The sequence below is a fragment of the Rhinichthys klamathensis genome, unplaced genomic scaffold, assembly GCF_029890125.1.
Source record: "Rhinichthys klamathensis goyatoka isolate OS25496 unplaced genomic scaffold, OSU_Roscu_1.1 h1tg000192l_1, whole genome shotgun sequence".
NCBI lineage: Eukaryota > Metazoa > Chordata > Actinopteri > Cypriniformes > Leuciscidae > Rhinichthys > Rhinichthys klamathensis.
Window position 1 is genome coordinate 276581 of NW_026606718.1, and position 15785 is coordinate 292365.

At 39.2% G+C, this 15785-nt stretch overlaps 1 protein-coding gene across 1 annotated transcript; it reads left to right on the forward strand.

Moving 5' to 3' along the window:
• The first annotated feature begins 461 nt into the window (after positions 1-461).
• Positions 462-15139, forward strand: fam193b (family with sequence similarity 193 member B). Its single transcript, XM_056262376.1, has 10 exons — positions 462-800; positions 3005-3280; positions 4924-5107; positions 6911-7126; positions 8495-8903; positions 10824-11010; positions 11122-11355; positions 12114-13131; positions 13245-13320; positions 14085-15139. The coding sequence occupies exons 1-10, from the start codon at positions 612-614 to the stop codon at positions 14179-14181; spliced, it is 2886 nt and encodes a 961-aa protein (XP_056118351.1). The 5' UTR covers positions 462-611; the 3' UTR covers positions 14182-15139.
• The last annotated feature ends 646 nt before the right edge of the window (positions 15140-15785 follow it).

The window sequence follows — 15785 nt, forward strand, 5'->3', positions numbered from 1 at the left end:
ATTGATCAGTTAAAGCAATGTGAAAACATATGTTGTAATACCTTATTGACTATTTATTTACAGTGTATAGATGGATTTTTAAAATCACGTAAAAATATATATATATATAATAAATTATTAAACTTCATATAATGTTCTAAACACAACATAAGCGCATAAAAATAGATATTTTATTTTAATGTATAATTTTACTGGCGTTACTCACATCAAAGAACATATTTGCATGTACGTATTAAAGCTGCACGTGATTACTATGTTGATATTTCTCCTTCTCTCCTGCACTACTGTAGTTTGATACTCTGTCATCTGGAAGTCTTGCCCTCATTAAACATGGAGTCCTCGGGTTTCCCCTTCCTTACTGAAGCCGTTTGCCATCAGTACGTGTGACCCCTGAACCTGCTCGAGTGTGTGTGTGTGTGTGTGTGTGTGTGTGTGTGTGTGTGTGTGTGTGTGTGTGTGTGTGTGCGCGCGCGTGCCAGTCCTCCGCCATATTCACTGTTGTCTTGCCTTGAGAAAGAACAGGGAGCATTCGAGACTGCCCACAAGAACCGAAACTGTGTTTATACACCGAGCCTGGAGACCAGCCGACGGGCATAATACGGACTAAAGCGATGGCGAGGAAAAAAAGCAAGCAGCAGGGCGTCGGGGCCAAGGATTTAGTGTCGGGACAGCAGCAGCAGCAGCAGCAGAGCCTGTCGAAGAAGCCCGGCGATGCGGGAGCAGCAGCAGCAGAAGCGGCGGCGACAGCAGGCGGAGGCGCTGGTGCTGGAGGAGATGCAGGAGCGAGCAGGACCAATCAGGTAACTGTTAGCTAATGCTAACACGTCCATCCAACAGCACACCTCCTCGAGCCGGTTCTCGCTGTTAGAGACTTGGTTTTGTAAACTATTTTAACGGGCGCTTTATTTAGGGTTCTATTGCACGTGCAGTTATTTGTGTTTTCGCGCTTATTTTGCGTTTTGTAGCGCCTGATTAGCGATGTCCGATTCATGAACGACTTGTTCTTTGGAGTCGGATCTTTTGTGATTTGATCGAACCGATTCGCAAAATTGGTCTGAACGATTCGTTCAGGAATCGGACGGAATCTGTCAGAATAGTTCTCGGATCAAAGTATCTGACTGACAGCCGTTTTCAGAAACGTACGCGTTGTATGGAGCTGAAGCCGATAAGTAATGTGTTAGTAAGAGCATTTTGAGTGATGTGGTGAAAAAGTATATTATTTTAATAGCCCATAACAGAAATGTTATAAAATTGTAATGACAATGTTTATGATTTGATTAAATGGCAGTCTCAAAACAGTTTCTTTTAATAAAAAGCGTTTTATTAAAAAATAACATTTTAAATAGACAATGCAATGTAAATCTTATTATTGTTTGATGTAAATGTAAATTATATTTAAACGTTGTTATAAAATGGATTTGTTTTAATGAGCCGAATCATGTCTAAAACAAACTGAGCTTGGAGCCGGATACCTGAATTACACTTTTATAAAATGTAAAATAAAACAGAAAATAGAACCTAATAAACAGTAGGCTAATATATGTGCAGTTTGCATATAATATGCCACGCCAGGATGGACCACATATGTGGATATGTCTTTGAGGGACCATGTGATGGCGCGATTACTTCCCGACGTAAAATAATACCTGAATCTGTTTTGGAACCGGTTCTTCGAAACGAACTGTTCGAAAGAATCGTTTCTCGGAAATGAGTCGGATTTCCCATCACTACGCTTGCTCTCGCGCTGAACGGGCGGAGCAGCACTAGCTCGCTCGCAACCTATGCAACGATATAAATAAATAAATGTGTTGCCTTCACAGCGTTTTGATAGCCCCAAGCAGTGCAGTACTTTACATCTGAATGTTTTATACGACACTGGTTGTTTAGATATAACGTTAGCTGGTTCAAGAAAGCTAAACGAAAGTCCGTGAAGCACAAAGCTAACTGTGTTGCTGTCGTCTATTGCTGTGGCTGGCTACTAAATTATTTCTGTAGAGCTCAAGGTAAAGCGGCGCTACTAACCCAGCCACAATCTCACTTTATGCGGTGACACAATTAACGTTACTTTGTGTTTGTGCATTAAAAGACTTAAGAGGCGTATTTGTGTCAATGGTTACCATATTGCCATACGATTACATTTTGGCTGCCTTTCAGGTTTACCAACCTGCTAATATCTGCAACACTATAAAATGTTACACTTTCAATTCACAAACACGTCAATAACGGAAAAATGTTTGAGCTTATGCATTTAGCAATGGGCTTGTCGTGATAAGAGTGTGTACAGTGGATTCTCAATGTGTGGTATTTGTTTTGGTGGGTTACAGTAGTCTTGCTGAACCCTTTCAATTTTCTGCAATAGTTGAAACAGTAAAAAAAAATTAAAAAAAACCCTGATATTTATAATGTAATTTATGTGCACAGGTCTGTTTTACAATTTAACAACTTATTTGCAAAGAATCATGCTTTAATTATTGAGTTCCTGCTATAAAAAGCTTTTCTACTGATCTACTGACCAGTCAGTCATTGAATTGACAGACAGCGTTTTTGTCTGAATATTTTTAATGAACTGTGCTTTCTTCCAAAACACTATAACATTATCTCTAATGATCTAGAACAAATTAAAATGAGCTTTAGACATAACCAAGCAAATATTTAATGTCTGCAGACAGTGCTTATTTCCTTGTAGAAAATGAATCGTAATAATTTTACGGGGGCAGGGGGGGGGGGGGGCTTTTATGAACCCATTTATGAACCCATTTAACTTGATTTTACTCCATTGGATCCCTTTTTTAATTTTTCTACCGACTACTGAACAACTTGCACAAGATTGTGGGATATCTACGGTTCCCACGGTCATGAAATACCTGGACAAATCAGGGAATTTTTGATTTTCAGGCATGAAAAAATAATAGATATTTTAGTGAATATAATTTCTTGGTTTCAGATGCAGTTCATTACAATTTTTCCATCTGTTTTTGTCAACTTATTTGCTCTGATCACACAGTCCATGCATACATGCTGCTTGCTGTGCCATCGGGAGTTTAAAGACTGGGGGGCAGGCCAGGTGAATGGGCTTCCCAGTCACGGGTCCAAACTGGCGGAGGCTGTGCCTGCGCTGTCCCAGGCCCTGCTTAGGGAGGTTCCGGGCCGCAAGCTGGCAGACGCCGTGCCTTCGCTCTCTCAGTCGCTGTTGGGTGAGGTGCCGCTGTGGATCTGCCAGAGCTGCAGGAAGAGTGTGGAAGAGGAGGAGAGGAGAACGGTTCAGGAGCAAACTACGCAGGTTATTGAGACAGAATATATTACATATACATACATATATATATATATATATTTATATAGGCTATGGGTTAATTCATAGAAATTAGTGTGTATAGATACAACTTGCTCAACTTTAGAATGTGTTGAATCTGATCTGCACATATTTATCTTAACCATAAGCATGTCAACATTTTTGTAAGAAGCAATAATTTGTACTTCCTAATATAGAATAATAATAAAAAAAATTGGACACTGTAGACATCATTGCATTAAATACAAAACATCAAACCAAGTGGTAAACAAATCATGCTAAAGCCTTTTTGAAAACTAACTTCACTGTTCTAAACCATTCTTGTTCATTTTAATTAACCACCAGTATAGTAGTTAGTAGCTGTATGAAGTCCGTTCCCTTTAAGTTCACACACGTTTAACAAATATTTGACATCCAGAAAGTGTCCAAATACTTTGTCTTCATTCTTTCGTCATTTCATACCTAACAAACTTTTTTGTAAAAGTTTTTTTGTGCTATCTTCCTTAAAAGGAAATGCATTTAAAATGCAATTACATCAATAAATGTAAAAACAGTAACACGAAAAAACACTTTAATATTTTATTATCTAATGCAGTGGCATTCACATAGTACATGTGTTAAGTGTTCAAATGCTTTTTTGGTAAGTTGATTGTGCACTGCAGTGTTCATAAAGATTTGAGGATGCTAAGTTTGCATCTATCCTTTGATTGCATGAAGAACAGTAGTTATGTTTTAATGCATTTAACTTAAATTCACCAAATTGGAATATCGGCTAAAACATTAGAAAATTAAGCAGCATTTTCATCGCATGTGTTCAAGAGAACAAAATCATCACTTCCTGGGAAATTGTCACAAAATATCTGTAATAAAAATGGAGGTTGCTGCAATGGGGGAAGCCACTGTGGCTCTTTTTTCCTACATCATAAATGACTTGCGTCTCAGAACGCGCAGACGAAACACAATTAATGCTGTCATGCTATCTTGCGTTCGGATGCCTGGTGTTAGGGAACGCAATCATGCGAGACACTTCTGGGGGGTCATTATACCAAAGCATTCTGATGACAGACTTTTGCTCAGGCATTTCAGAATGATAAATTTGAGATGCAGTGCCTGTGCGATGAAATTGATCGGCTAGTTAGTCCATTTATCTAATCTCATCCACTGTTGACGCAAAGTCACGCAAGTTTTTTTTGTTGCGCATCGGGAGATTTATTGGTTAAATGTGTTTCCGTCATAGTTTATGTGCATGTCTTCTTATAGGATGCCTCTGTCCCACAATGTATCTGCCTCAATTGAGCAAATACGTTTTTTTTATGTGCATTTTAAGAATTTAAGCTTCCACCCAGCGTTTTTTTTTTCTATGTAACATCCCAAAATGCGGATAAAAATAGGTGGATGGAAACATACCTAGTGTGTCACACGTGTGACCAAAACCGTTCCTTCTTTAGACAGGAAAGCTCAGCAGGTCATTGAGGACAATCCTGTGTACATAATACAGGCAAAAAAAGTCTGATAGCGCTCGCATGTCTGGTGAAACATAATTTCCCATGCACCCTAAAGATCCCTAAAAGATTTTGCAGACTCACATTTTTCTTCCTGTCACTTGTCTAAAAGATGGATGTGTTGTTATCCAGGTGCCGCTGTCCCACTCGTCCTCATGTAAGTCTCAGAGCTGTGGGAATGGTTATCCGGAGCATAGCTCGGTGGATTGGGACCCCAGCTCCTTCCTCTCCGCGCGCAAACTGTCTGGCCTGTGGAATTCGGCTCATTCTAATGGAGGGTCTCACTGCAACCACAGCACACCTACACTTTCACAGGGTACGTCTTCCTGCTCTTTTACTTCATTACATGGCACTTTTGAACACTTGATTCTGATTGGTCAAATGTAGTATTGTGTGTTCTGATTTTTTTTTTTGTATAATCCCCACTGAATTGGCCGTCTCAGGCAGCCTTTTTTCTACATAACTGCAAGTTTCAGGTTTCATATCACTCCATAATTTCATCTTTATTCTCAGACGATAAACTCAAATCAATGTCATGCTCATTAATTGATTTATTTGGTACTTAGCTGTGTAACAAGCAGGATAATGTACAGTCAGATAGGCATAGTGACAAAATAAACCGCTTAAGGGTTGATTTAAGACCTGATCAAACTTTGTGTAGTCTGCGGAGTGGTTTTCTTAAAGGTGTTCTATGATGCTTTTTCACTTTGTCAACTTTAGTTAGTGTCATGTTGCCGTTTTAGCATAAAAAAGGATCTGCAAGGTTACAAAAGCTCCAAGGTTACAAAGTCCACTCCAAATGGAGATATTTTATTTGACAGAATTCCCTTTTCAAGAACTAAAACGAACGGCTCATTTGGACTACAACGCGTTTTTTCCGGGTTTGTGAAGTCATAATGTCACTCATAATATAATCCCTGCCAACGGAATACACAAAAAAGCAGACGAGGCCTGGCTGAGCTGCTGCTATGTAGCCTGCATTGTACTCTCTTAGTTTCTGGAAGCTGTTCTCCGTAAAATGTGCAGCACACAGATAAACATTGGGATTATAAGGTTCATGAACAGTGTTTAAGATCTAAGTTCGTCAACCTTAGGAAGGTCAAACAAATGCGTTGAGGAAAAAACAGTGTCTCTTTAACAACACACAAAAGCTTCTTCTGAAATTGAGCAGTTCCCTCTTTGTTGGGACAATCTGTTGTTTGTGGAACATAACTTGTAAGAATGTCTTGTTATTTGTAGTTGTTTTCCCTTTTAGTCGGTCACGTTTGACGTTACGTCGATGTCACCGACGTATTGGGATCTTGCCTGAGAGCCCAATCACCTTTGAGTGTAAACTAAACAAGCCAATGAGATTTGGCGTGCGAGCACAGCAATTGTGGCAATGAGACGTAACGTCTCTGTTCCCTCCTCCTACAAACGTAACCGAGACGTTTTCTATTAACAGTTCCAATTATAAGTTTTATGTTGTTGCTACGCTCGCCTGCTAGCCAACATTAGTGTTGATATAGTGTTTACTATAGTTTTTGTAAGGCTGTTCACCCCGCCTTAGGAAAATTAACCATGGTTTTGTGATCGATTACTGTTTGTATTACCATAATGTATAAGAAAATTATAACAAAAAAAAAAACTTACCACTCTGAAACGTCCTGTAAAATCCGGGCTTGCAAAGTCCGTGCATGAAATCCGTTCTGGTCTGGACGATCCTCTTGTTTGTTAACATTCTTAAGTCTGAATTAGATTTGAATTGGTTTGAAATTGAGTAGAGCTCGCGTTTATGATGGGGCGTGACATTTCCCGAACACACGCTAAGTGGTGCCAATCACAACACACTGGGCCAGCTAACCAATCACAGGACAATTTGTATTTCTGAAGGAGGGGCTTCATCGAAACCAGAGCTAAACGACGCGTTCGGGCAAGACTGGGGAGAGTGGAGCTGTAATAATGAAAAACAAATATGTGAAAAATAATTGGAACAATCAAGCATGAAAGCATATTCTAGTACACCACAAAAACAAAATAAAATCTTCGTAAAAGGCCATATTAAGACCCCTTTAAGTATTAAATAGAATTTGGCTGTAGAAATAAGACAGACTAATTGTGTTATTTCTTGTCGTAGTAGGCGGGACGTTGGTACCAGCTTGCCATGAGAAGAGATCTTCTCATGATGCTCCCGGGAAGGCTGCCAAAACATTCGGGACTAAAGTCTGTCCCTACAGTCATCCCTCATCCCAGAATTCCAATGCAGCTTCTCCTGGGACACTGTCCGCCTCCACTGATCTATGTAAGACCAACCCCAAGCACTTCAAGACAATGTGTCGACGACCAACTCCTCCAGGTGAGAACACAATATGATTTTATTAGTTATTGCACTGGGTATCATTAACTGACAACATTTATACATTTATACTTCTAGGTTAATATTCATTTATAAATATGCTATTGTTAATTCATGTGCATTCATAATACATTAACTAATGTTAATTTACTTGTAATGGTAAAAATGTATCTTTCCAAAAGTTGGGGTCGGTAAGAGTTTTTAATATATTTGAAAGAATTATCTTATGCTCACAAAGGCTGCATTTATTTGATCAATAATACTGTAATATTGAGAAATATTTTTACAATTTAAAATAACTGAGAATGTAATTTATTCCTGTCATGACACAGCTGAATTTTCAGCATCATTACTCCAGTCTTCAGTGTCACATGATCCTTCAGAAATCATTCTAATATGCTGATTTTAAGAAATATTTTTGTGAAAACCAGTAATACTTTTCAGGATTCTTTGATGAATACAAAGTTCATTTTAAAATAGAAATCTTTTGTAACATTGTAAATGGCTTTACTGTCACTTTTGAGCAATTCAGTATGTCCTTGCTGAATAAAATAATTAATTTCTTTAAAAAAAAAAACTTACTGACCCTAAACATTTGAATGGTATCGTATGTAGAATTTAACATTAGCCATGATCAATAAAGGCTGTAAAAGTATTGTTAACTGTTAATTCATTATACCTAATTATCAAATTAAAGTGTTACTAGAATGTAATTTACCACTTTGTTTAGGCGTATTAACATATGGAATCTGGTAATATCCGATTTTTTTTTTTATCCCAATGGTTCTATTGACGTTGTGTTTAGGGATAGAAGATAATAGATTGCAGGTCGAATTGCTTGTTCTAATTTTAGCGCAGTGTTGCAGTAGAAAGACTAAAAAGGATTGTGTGGGAGAGTATGTATGCATGGACTTCAGGTTTAATGTACACAATAACAGTTAATATTTGAATACATTTTAATTTATATTCTTTCACCATTTGCTTTTTCAGCTGTTCATATTGCACCGCATTATGTAATGGGTGCGAGCCGCAAAGCTTTCAAATTTACACCATTTCCTAACCATACTCAACGTGACAAGAAAGTGTCAGACATCACTGCAAAGGAAATATTGCTGCAAAGTGTCACAATCACATCCAATCAGAACATTTCGATATTTAATAAACTGTTATGTAAGGTGGGATTATGAACCAATGAAGTTTCACTGGGCATAGAAACCAAGCAACCGATAAACTGTCCCGTTGCTTGTTGCTGTCACTCTAATTAACATGGAAGAGTTGATTTATCACTTGCATCTGGATGCAAACTAATTTTACTTCCCCTAAAGACAACTAAATATCCAAAGTATTAAAATATGTGTTTCTCTCCAGGTGAAGCGTTCCACCCAAACGATCACCACCAAGCTGCAGACCTGTCAGTGCCGCCCAACAGTCCAACGGGTCTCTCATCCCAGCATTCCTCGCTGCTGCCTCCCAAACAAAACTCCAGTCAGCATGTTCACGTCAACTCCGCTAGTCCGGGGCTGCCTTCGCATGCTCCTTTCTCTCCGCTGGTACCAAACATTCACTCTCCCGCAGCCAAGCACTCGAGTGGGGCGGACAGTCCGGTGGCCCTGCACAAGCCCAGCGCCTGCAAGAATTCCCACATTCCCGCTGTTAACACGCAACACGGCAAACTCGGCAACTCACTCATAGGCTGCAGTCACCCCTGCAACGGACACAGTAACGGCAGCCCTGTAGCCTCTTCCAATGCTGGCCATCTGACGTCTGGGGCATGCAGGTGAGCATCGGTGGACGTGCACTGGTCATCGGTTGTTTTTATTACTTAACATCTCTGTATGTTAACTGGTAGGGCTTTGTTGAAAATATCGATTTATTGATTCTCATTCGCTTTAATCGATTCTATTCTTAAAGGGGTCATATAATGCCATTTTTGTACAAGCTAATATGATTCTTTAGGGTCTAAATTAAAAGTTTGTAATATACTTTAATTAAAAATTCTCATTAGTATTGTAAGAAAACACTTATTTTACCTGGTCAAAAACAGCTCTGTTTTCAGCACGCCGTTTCAGTGCATATAACTTTAAATCATAATGAGCTTTGCTCACCCCGCCTCTCTGTGCTGTGCGTACACCGTTTGTAACACAATAACCATAACACGTTGTTCAGTATAAACGTGGGATTATATTGAGAACGTCATACATAGAAAACATGCCGTAATGTAACCTGAGTGTAAACCTTAGACGCATTCATTGTGAAGCGTGCAGCTAGCGATTTACAAAGATTAATATAAATATTAATATAAAGTTTAATAAAACGTTACACTCACTTCAGTTCTTCTAGAGGTTCAGCAGGAACACGAATAGCTGGTACCGATCCTTTCTTCAGGAGCAGCTTCTTAGCAAAACCAGCTTTATACTGATCCTCGTTTTTAAAGCAGTCTGGTGTGTGAAATGATTCGCGCAAACATGAAAGCATTGACGTTGCTCAGCCACTGCGTCTTCAGCGGTTCGGATTTAGGAACATTAAAATGACTGCTGTGTTCGTTATTACACCCAAGAACAGAACACCACAATCGCCTAGACACCATTCTGCTCATAGACAGTGCTCCAGCATATCAACAATGACCGCGCCGGTCCGCGCGGACTATGATTGACAGCTCTCACGAGCGAGGGCGGGTCTGTGTTGAAACGCTGCTGTCAATCAACAACCGTGGGAGGGGCTTCCGAGCGTGTGACCGTGTACAGGCACTGCCAACACACATTTCAGTACAATCAACTTGTAAAAGTGCATGTACCATTATATGACCCCTTTAAATCCCAGGAATCGATATTTTAGTCTATGCTTTTTTTTTTATTGATGCATAAACAAAACTTTACTTAACATTATTTGTAGCGCGCCTTCCATCCAATAAATCGCAATAAACTTCGTGCTTTGTTATGATATGAAACAAAGCCTCAGCATTAGAGTCCGTCAATGTTGTTTTGAAATTCAAATAATAAATGCCGTTTTGGCACGACGGATCGCTGTATAGTCGCCTTACTGATCATCTCTTCCTCTTAACTATTAGTTATATCATGAAATAAACATGAATGAACATCAGAAGGTACTGTATGTTGAAAGATACAGTACAACACAATCAGTGTTTCAACCACAGAAAGACGTTGATGAAATAGCTTGCAAACGTCACATTTACCTCAGAAAAGCCATTCAGTGTCTACAGCTCGATTGTTAGCTTGAAAAATGAACCCTAGAGAGGAGCATTTTGATAAATATATGCACCATATTACATATTCATTGAATTTTACTTAACCTGTTCTTCAATATATAATGTATGTTTGAATAAATCAATCATTAAAACTACTTTTTAAGACGGCACAGTTTATATTTATTCAAGAAACATAATTATCTCTTTAAAAAGTTTTTATTATAAATTTGTTATTATAGAAAACTGCCTCGTGTGCAAATTTAAATGTTTGTATCCTTAATCAGTTGTTAGTTCGAATCCTTAATATTACAGTTAATGCACCACTGACAGGGTTCCCTGTATAGTTTACAGCTTTATTTGAGGTATTTTTGTTTTCCTTGATCCATTCCAGATGAATCTATATCAAATCAAATGAAACCGAATCACAAGCTTGTGAATTGAAATTGAATCACGAAAATTTGTGTCTAAAGTTGTGTTGTTCTGTTTGAGCAGGGACCAGGCATGTAAAGGGCACAAGTTGCCCAATGGGTCGTTGTGTCACGCTCCGCCCTGTGAGCTTGAAGAAGGAGATGATGAGGACAGCAGCTCGGAGCGCAGCTCCTGTGCTTCCTCTTCCAACAATCAGAAGGACGGGAAATACTGTGACTGTTGCTACTGCGAGTTCTTCGGCCACAACGCGGTACTGTTTACCTAATGCTCCATCTTTAATGTTTAGACATTGCTCTAATACATTATGTTTGTGTGCTCTGTCTACCATAAATAAAAGTATTCGTCATCTTCCCCTCTACAGCCTCCGGCTGCCCCCACCAGTCGGAACTATGCTGAGATCAGGGAGAAGCTTCGGTCCAGACTGACCCGCCGTAAAGAGGAAGTTCCTCAGAGGCAGGATCTAGACCCGGCAGCACCGAGTGCCATAGACCATCGAGATGTGGATGAACTCCTGGACTTCATCAACAGCACAGAGCCTAAACCCATCAACAGTGCCAAGGCTGCTAAACGGGCACGGCACAAACAGAAGAAAAAGGTACAGTGTTTTCTGTTTGACTGTGTGCAATATAGACACTTTAAACTGCAGTAATAGTAATAGTTGTACAGGTGAAATTCGAAAAATTAGAATATCGTGCAAAAGTTAATTTATTTCTGTAATTCAACTTAAAAGGTGAAACTAATATATTATATTGACTCATTACATGCAAAGTGAGATATTTCAAGCCTTGATTTGTTATAATTTTAATGATTATGGCATACAACTTATGAAAACCCCCAAATTCAAAATCAGAATATTGTGAAAAGGTTTTCAAATAAATGAACTTTTGCACGATATTCAAATTTTTCGAGTTTCACCTGTATGTTGATATGCTATTCCAAACATTCCTAAATATGCTACATGAATATAACTAATTGTAAATAAATACACCTTTTTCTGTTGACAATTCAGATTTCCCATCACAGAAATAAATTGCATTTTAATATATAAAAGTATAACAATTATATCTCTATTTTTATTGTTTGAACAGTGTGTGCGTGTGTGTGCACGTGCATGCTTGGATAATATGCTTAAAAATATTATTATTTTGAATTTTATTACTGATAAGCCACTGATTTCTAACAGGCTTCTGTTTCCAGATTGTACCTTTGAAGCTTTGGCTTTTTTGATTTCCAGAAATAGTTTTTTTGAAGACAACTTGCCAGTTGTTGTCTTTATGCAAATGCAGCATTTACTCTTCCAACATTCTTTTAAAAGATACAATTGTGAATGATTTTATCAACAATTTTGAACAGGAGAAGGAGAGGGCTCTTCAGGGCAGCGTTGAGGCAGCCAGCGGTGAACCCCGCTCGGCATCTCCCCCTGATCCCGTAGAAGATTCGACTCAAGATGGGGAGGCAAGCAGACTGTTGGAGTGGCCTCAGCTGGAGCTGGAGCGAGTTAACAGTTTCCTCACCAGTCGTCTGGAGGAGATCAAAAACACCATAAAAGACTCCATCCGTGCCTCCTTCAGCATGTACGACCTCAACCTGGACGTCAACGACTTCCCGAAGAAGGCTGCGACACTGGAAGGAAACCATCTGCTGTCTCACCTCAATGGATCTTCTGATCTGCAGCAGATAGACTTGGATCTGGCACCGCTCTCGTTGAGGAACTTCAAGAGGGACCTAGACATAGTGAACGGTTGGGAGGACACCACCACTGCAGCCAAAGACATCCAGAGGCTCCACTCCACACCCAGTCTTTCCAAGCTCATCCGTGTTCAGTCACCAGAACGAAGCCCAGCCACGGGGTCAGAGTCCATCCAGCCTGGCACCGTGTCTGCTGCCAAACCCAACGATGCAGTTCCTGAAACCAAGACCTCAACTGCAGCCGGATCCAAGACAAAGAAGGCTAAGAAACCTCAGAATCACCGGCAGCAGGACCAGGCGACTCAAGAGCAGGCGATCAATACGAAAGCAGCAAAAACTGAGATGCACAAAGCACAGGAAACAAGGGCAGCTGATTCAGATAAGAACACCAAAGGTGGATCCAAACAGAACCACCAGACTCAGCAGCACACAGACTCCCAGAAAACAGGAAATAAGAGAGCAGAAGAGGTCAAAGCTTGGAAGCAGTCATCCAACGGAGCTTCAAACGGTCACCATAATACAGGGTCTAACACGCAGAGGGGGAAGAACGAACTCTCGGACACACGGGACGTGGACTCTAAAAACACCTCCAACACTCACAGTTCACAGCAGCAAGCACAGCAACCGAAGGGAAAGACTAAAAATAAGAACAAAAACAAGACGGAAAAGTCAAATGCAATCGGTAAGTGGCATTTGGGAAATAGCAAGTTGGTCTGATCTTGTGGGTCTGTTTAATCATATTTTCTTGACAATTTTCAGCTCTTCATTACTTTTCACCCCATTTATCCCTGATAGATGATGTGTTCCTTCCCAAAGATGTTGACCCTACGGAAATGGATGAGATCGATCGTGAGGTTGAATATTTCAAGAGGTAAAACCCAGTCATTACCAAAGACAAACTGCTCTGTTTTTTAGCTGTGTTTCTTTAGACAAGCATCACGTTTATTATTATTGCTTAAATTTAGGATGCAATACAGAAGTTTAGTTTAGTTACATTTTATATTCATATTTTTATAAATATAAATCTGCTCTAATATGGTGATCACAGACTACTGTAAGGTACACTATAGTCCAAAAGCATTTTTTAAAGAAATTAATACTTTTATTCAGCAAGGATGCATTAAATTGATTAAAAGTGACAGTAAAGAAAAAGTTAAACAAAAGATTTAAATTTCAAATAAATGCTGTTCTTTTAAACTTCCTATTCATCAAAGGATCCTGGAAAAAATGCATTAGTAAATAAAAATATCAAGCACAGGAATAAATTACACTTAAAAAAAAAAAAACATTAACAGAGAAAACAGTTATTTTAAATTGTAATAATATTTCACAATATTACTGTTTTATGCCAATTAGAACATATCTGATGCTTAATATACAGTTATGCAAAATGGGATTTTGCAATTTGACTGTCGCTGGGGCTACCAAGTGCAGACATAGTGACTAAAATCTAGATAGGGTAACCAAAACTTCCTGGTGCTCATTGTTAGGATATCAACTAGATTTACATGGAAAAGATATCGCTTGTCTCTTTATCGCCTCACAGGTCATTCTCGCAACCAGAATTGTATACAGATGTAAAAGTCTCACTTGTTGCTTAACATTCTTTTAATTTCCCCTTTTTTTTTCTCTTAGGTTTTGCCTTGACTCTGCTAAACAAACCCGACAGAAGGTGGCCGTGAACTGGTCCAACTTCAGCCTCAAAAAGATGCCCTCAAATGCAGCTCAGTAACAGATGGGTGATGGTAAACAGACCCCCCTCCCCTCCCAGCAAGACTGTACTAAAAACCAGTTTGGCCTTTGGTTACTGTACTTAACACTCGATCGGCCTAAGGTTGCTCCCTCTCACAGCCCTTTCTGCCTCTATGCCACGGGACCTTGATTTTTGACCACCAGTCATCAAACATGTTTTCGTTATACCTGTTGTTCGTGGGGAATCACACTGCACCCTGACCTCAGTCCGAAAACCTGCATCTTGTTATTGCATAAGTCGCTAAAACACATTCGGGTACTGATCCAGTTCATCTATATGCTTTATATGTCGTATGTACACAGTTATTTTACAATAAAAATGTTTTAAAATTTGCAACAATGGCACGGTTTGACCCATCAAGCCTTTTTCAGCTGTTCATTTTAAAAGGTACTTCTCCACTTGCAAATCACCATCATGAATTTTTGCAGACGCCACTCACCCTGCAAATATACTGTAGTCTTAGAATAGATTTTTTGATAATACAAAATTCAAATTGCTGTATCATGTCTGATTGTCATAATGGAGGTAAAAAGGCAGCAAAAGACTGTTGTGTTCACTGATGTTTTAGTTTGTCCATGTGAAATACAAAGATCTGGATAGACTATACCACACCTATGTCATTTGATTTCACAGTCGACTTTGTATAGCCAAGACCGTTAATTTGCGCACAAAGTGAACCGTGCACATTGACTTGGTTGTCCTATAGAACAACGACGAGAACATCAGTGCATATGCTTACAATGTATGACGTGTGAAACCTTTTTTATTACTTTGGACATTTTCAAGAAAAGAAAAAGGAATCAACACTAAAAAGAAATTGATTTTAAAGACCTGTATCCGTTGACTGTCACTTTTATACACAAACTTGAAGGTTGGGCAGACGAGCTACGTTTCCTTTGCATGATGAGTAAAACTGACAAGTGTAGGCTACTACAAACCTCTCCCATTTCCTTTAACACTGTATGGAATGCTGTTCAAAACTGACTTTTGGCAAAAATCCCTGATTCCCAGAGCAATATCTTTTGGTAGTGTCCCTGCTGATCCTCCCTTGTGGTGGTTTGGATATAGTTCTGTGCTGTGACCACGTTCTTGTTGTGAGTGTCAGTTTGTAGTTGGTTCTCCAGCAGTGCACCCTTGTTTTGGCTGCATGACCTCATTTTGTTCATCCCAGACACTCTGCTCATGTAGTTTCAGTCCACTAGTGCGTGACAAGTTCAGACCTGTTTTCACTTACATTTGCAATCAAGGACTTTTCATGATGATTTAAGACCCTCCACCGTGGTACGGCACTTGTAACATCTGGTTGCCCTTTCCATAGCTTTGTATGTCTGCATTGTATTTTTTACTGAGCCCCTTCTGGTAAAAATCCCAACTACAGATATGACATCATGTTGAATATTAGGGTATCTGGGTTTATGATCATCTGAATCTCCTTTGAAGGATTGAGATCTCTTGAGAAATGGTTTGAGTTTTTGTTTTCATATTTTTCCGACATCTTTGACTCTATCCAGGTTATATTCAACTAGAAAACATTATCTTAAACATTTGGAATGTAGATTTATACTATACCATTAATGGCCAAG

What these genes read in the sequence shown, in the direction of transcription:
- fam193b (XM_056262376.1), top strand. Translation starts at nt 612, where the DNA reads ATGGCGAGGAAAAAAAGCAAGCAGCAGGGCGTCGGGGCCAAGGATTTA. An exon ending in CTGACGTCTGGGGCATGCAG is followed by an intron (nt 8,904 to 10,823) that starts GTGAGCATCGGT and finishes CTGTTTGAGCAG; the next exon opens with GGACCAGGCATGTAAAGGGC. An exon ending in GAGGTTGAATATTTCAAGAG is followed by an intron (nt 13,321 to 14,084) that starts GTAAAACCCAGT and finishes TTTTTCTCTTAG; the next exon opens with GTTTTGCCTTGACTCTGCTA.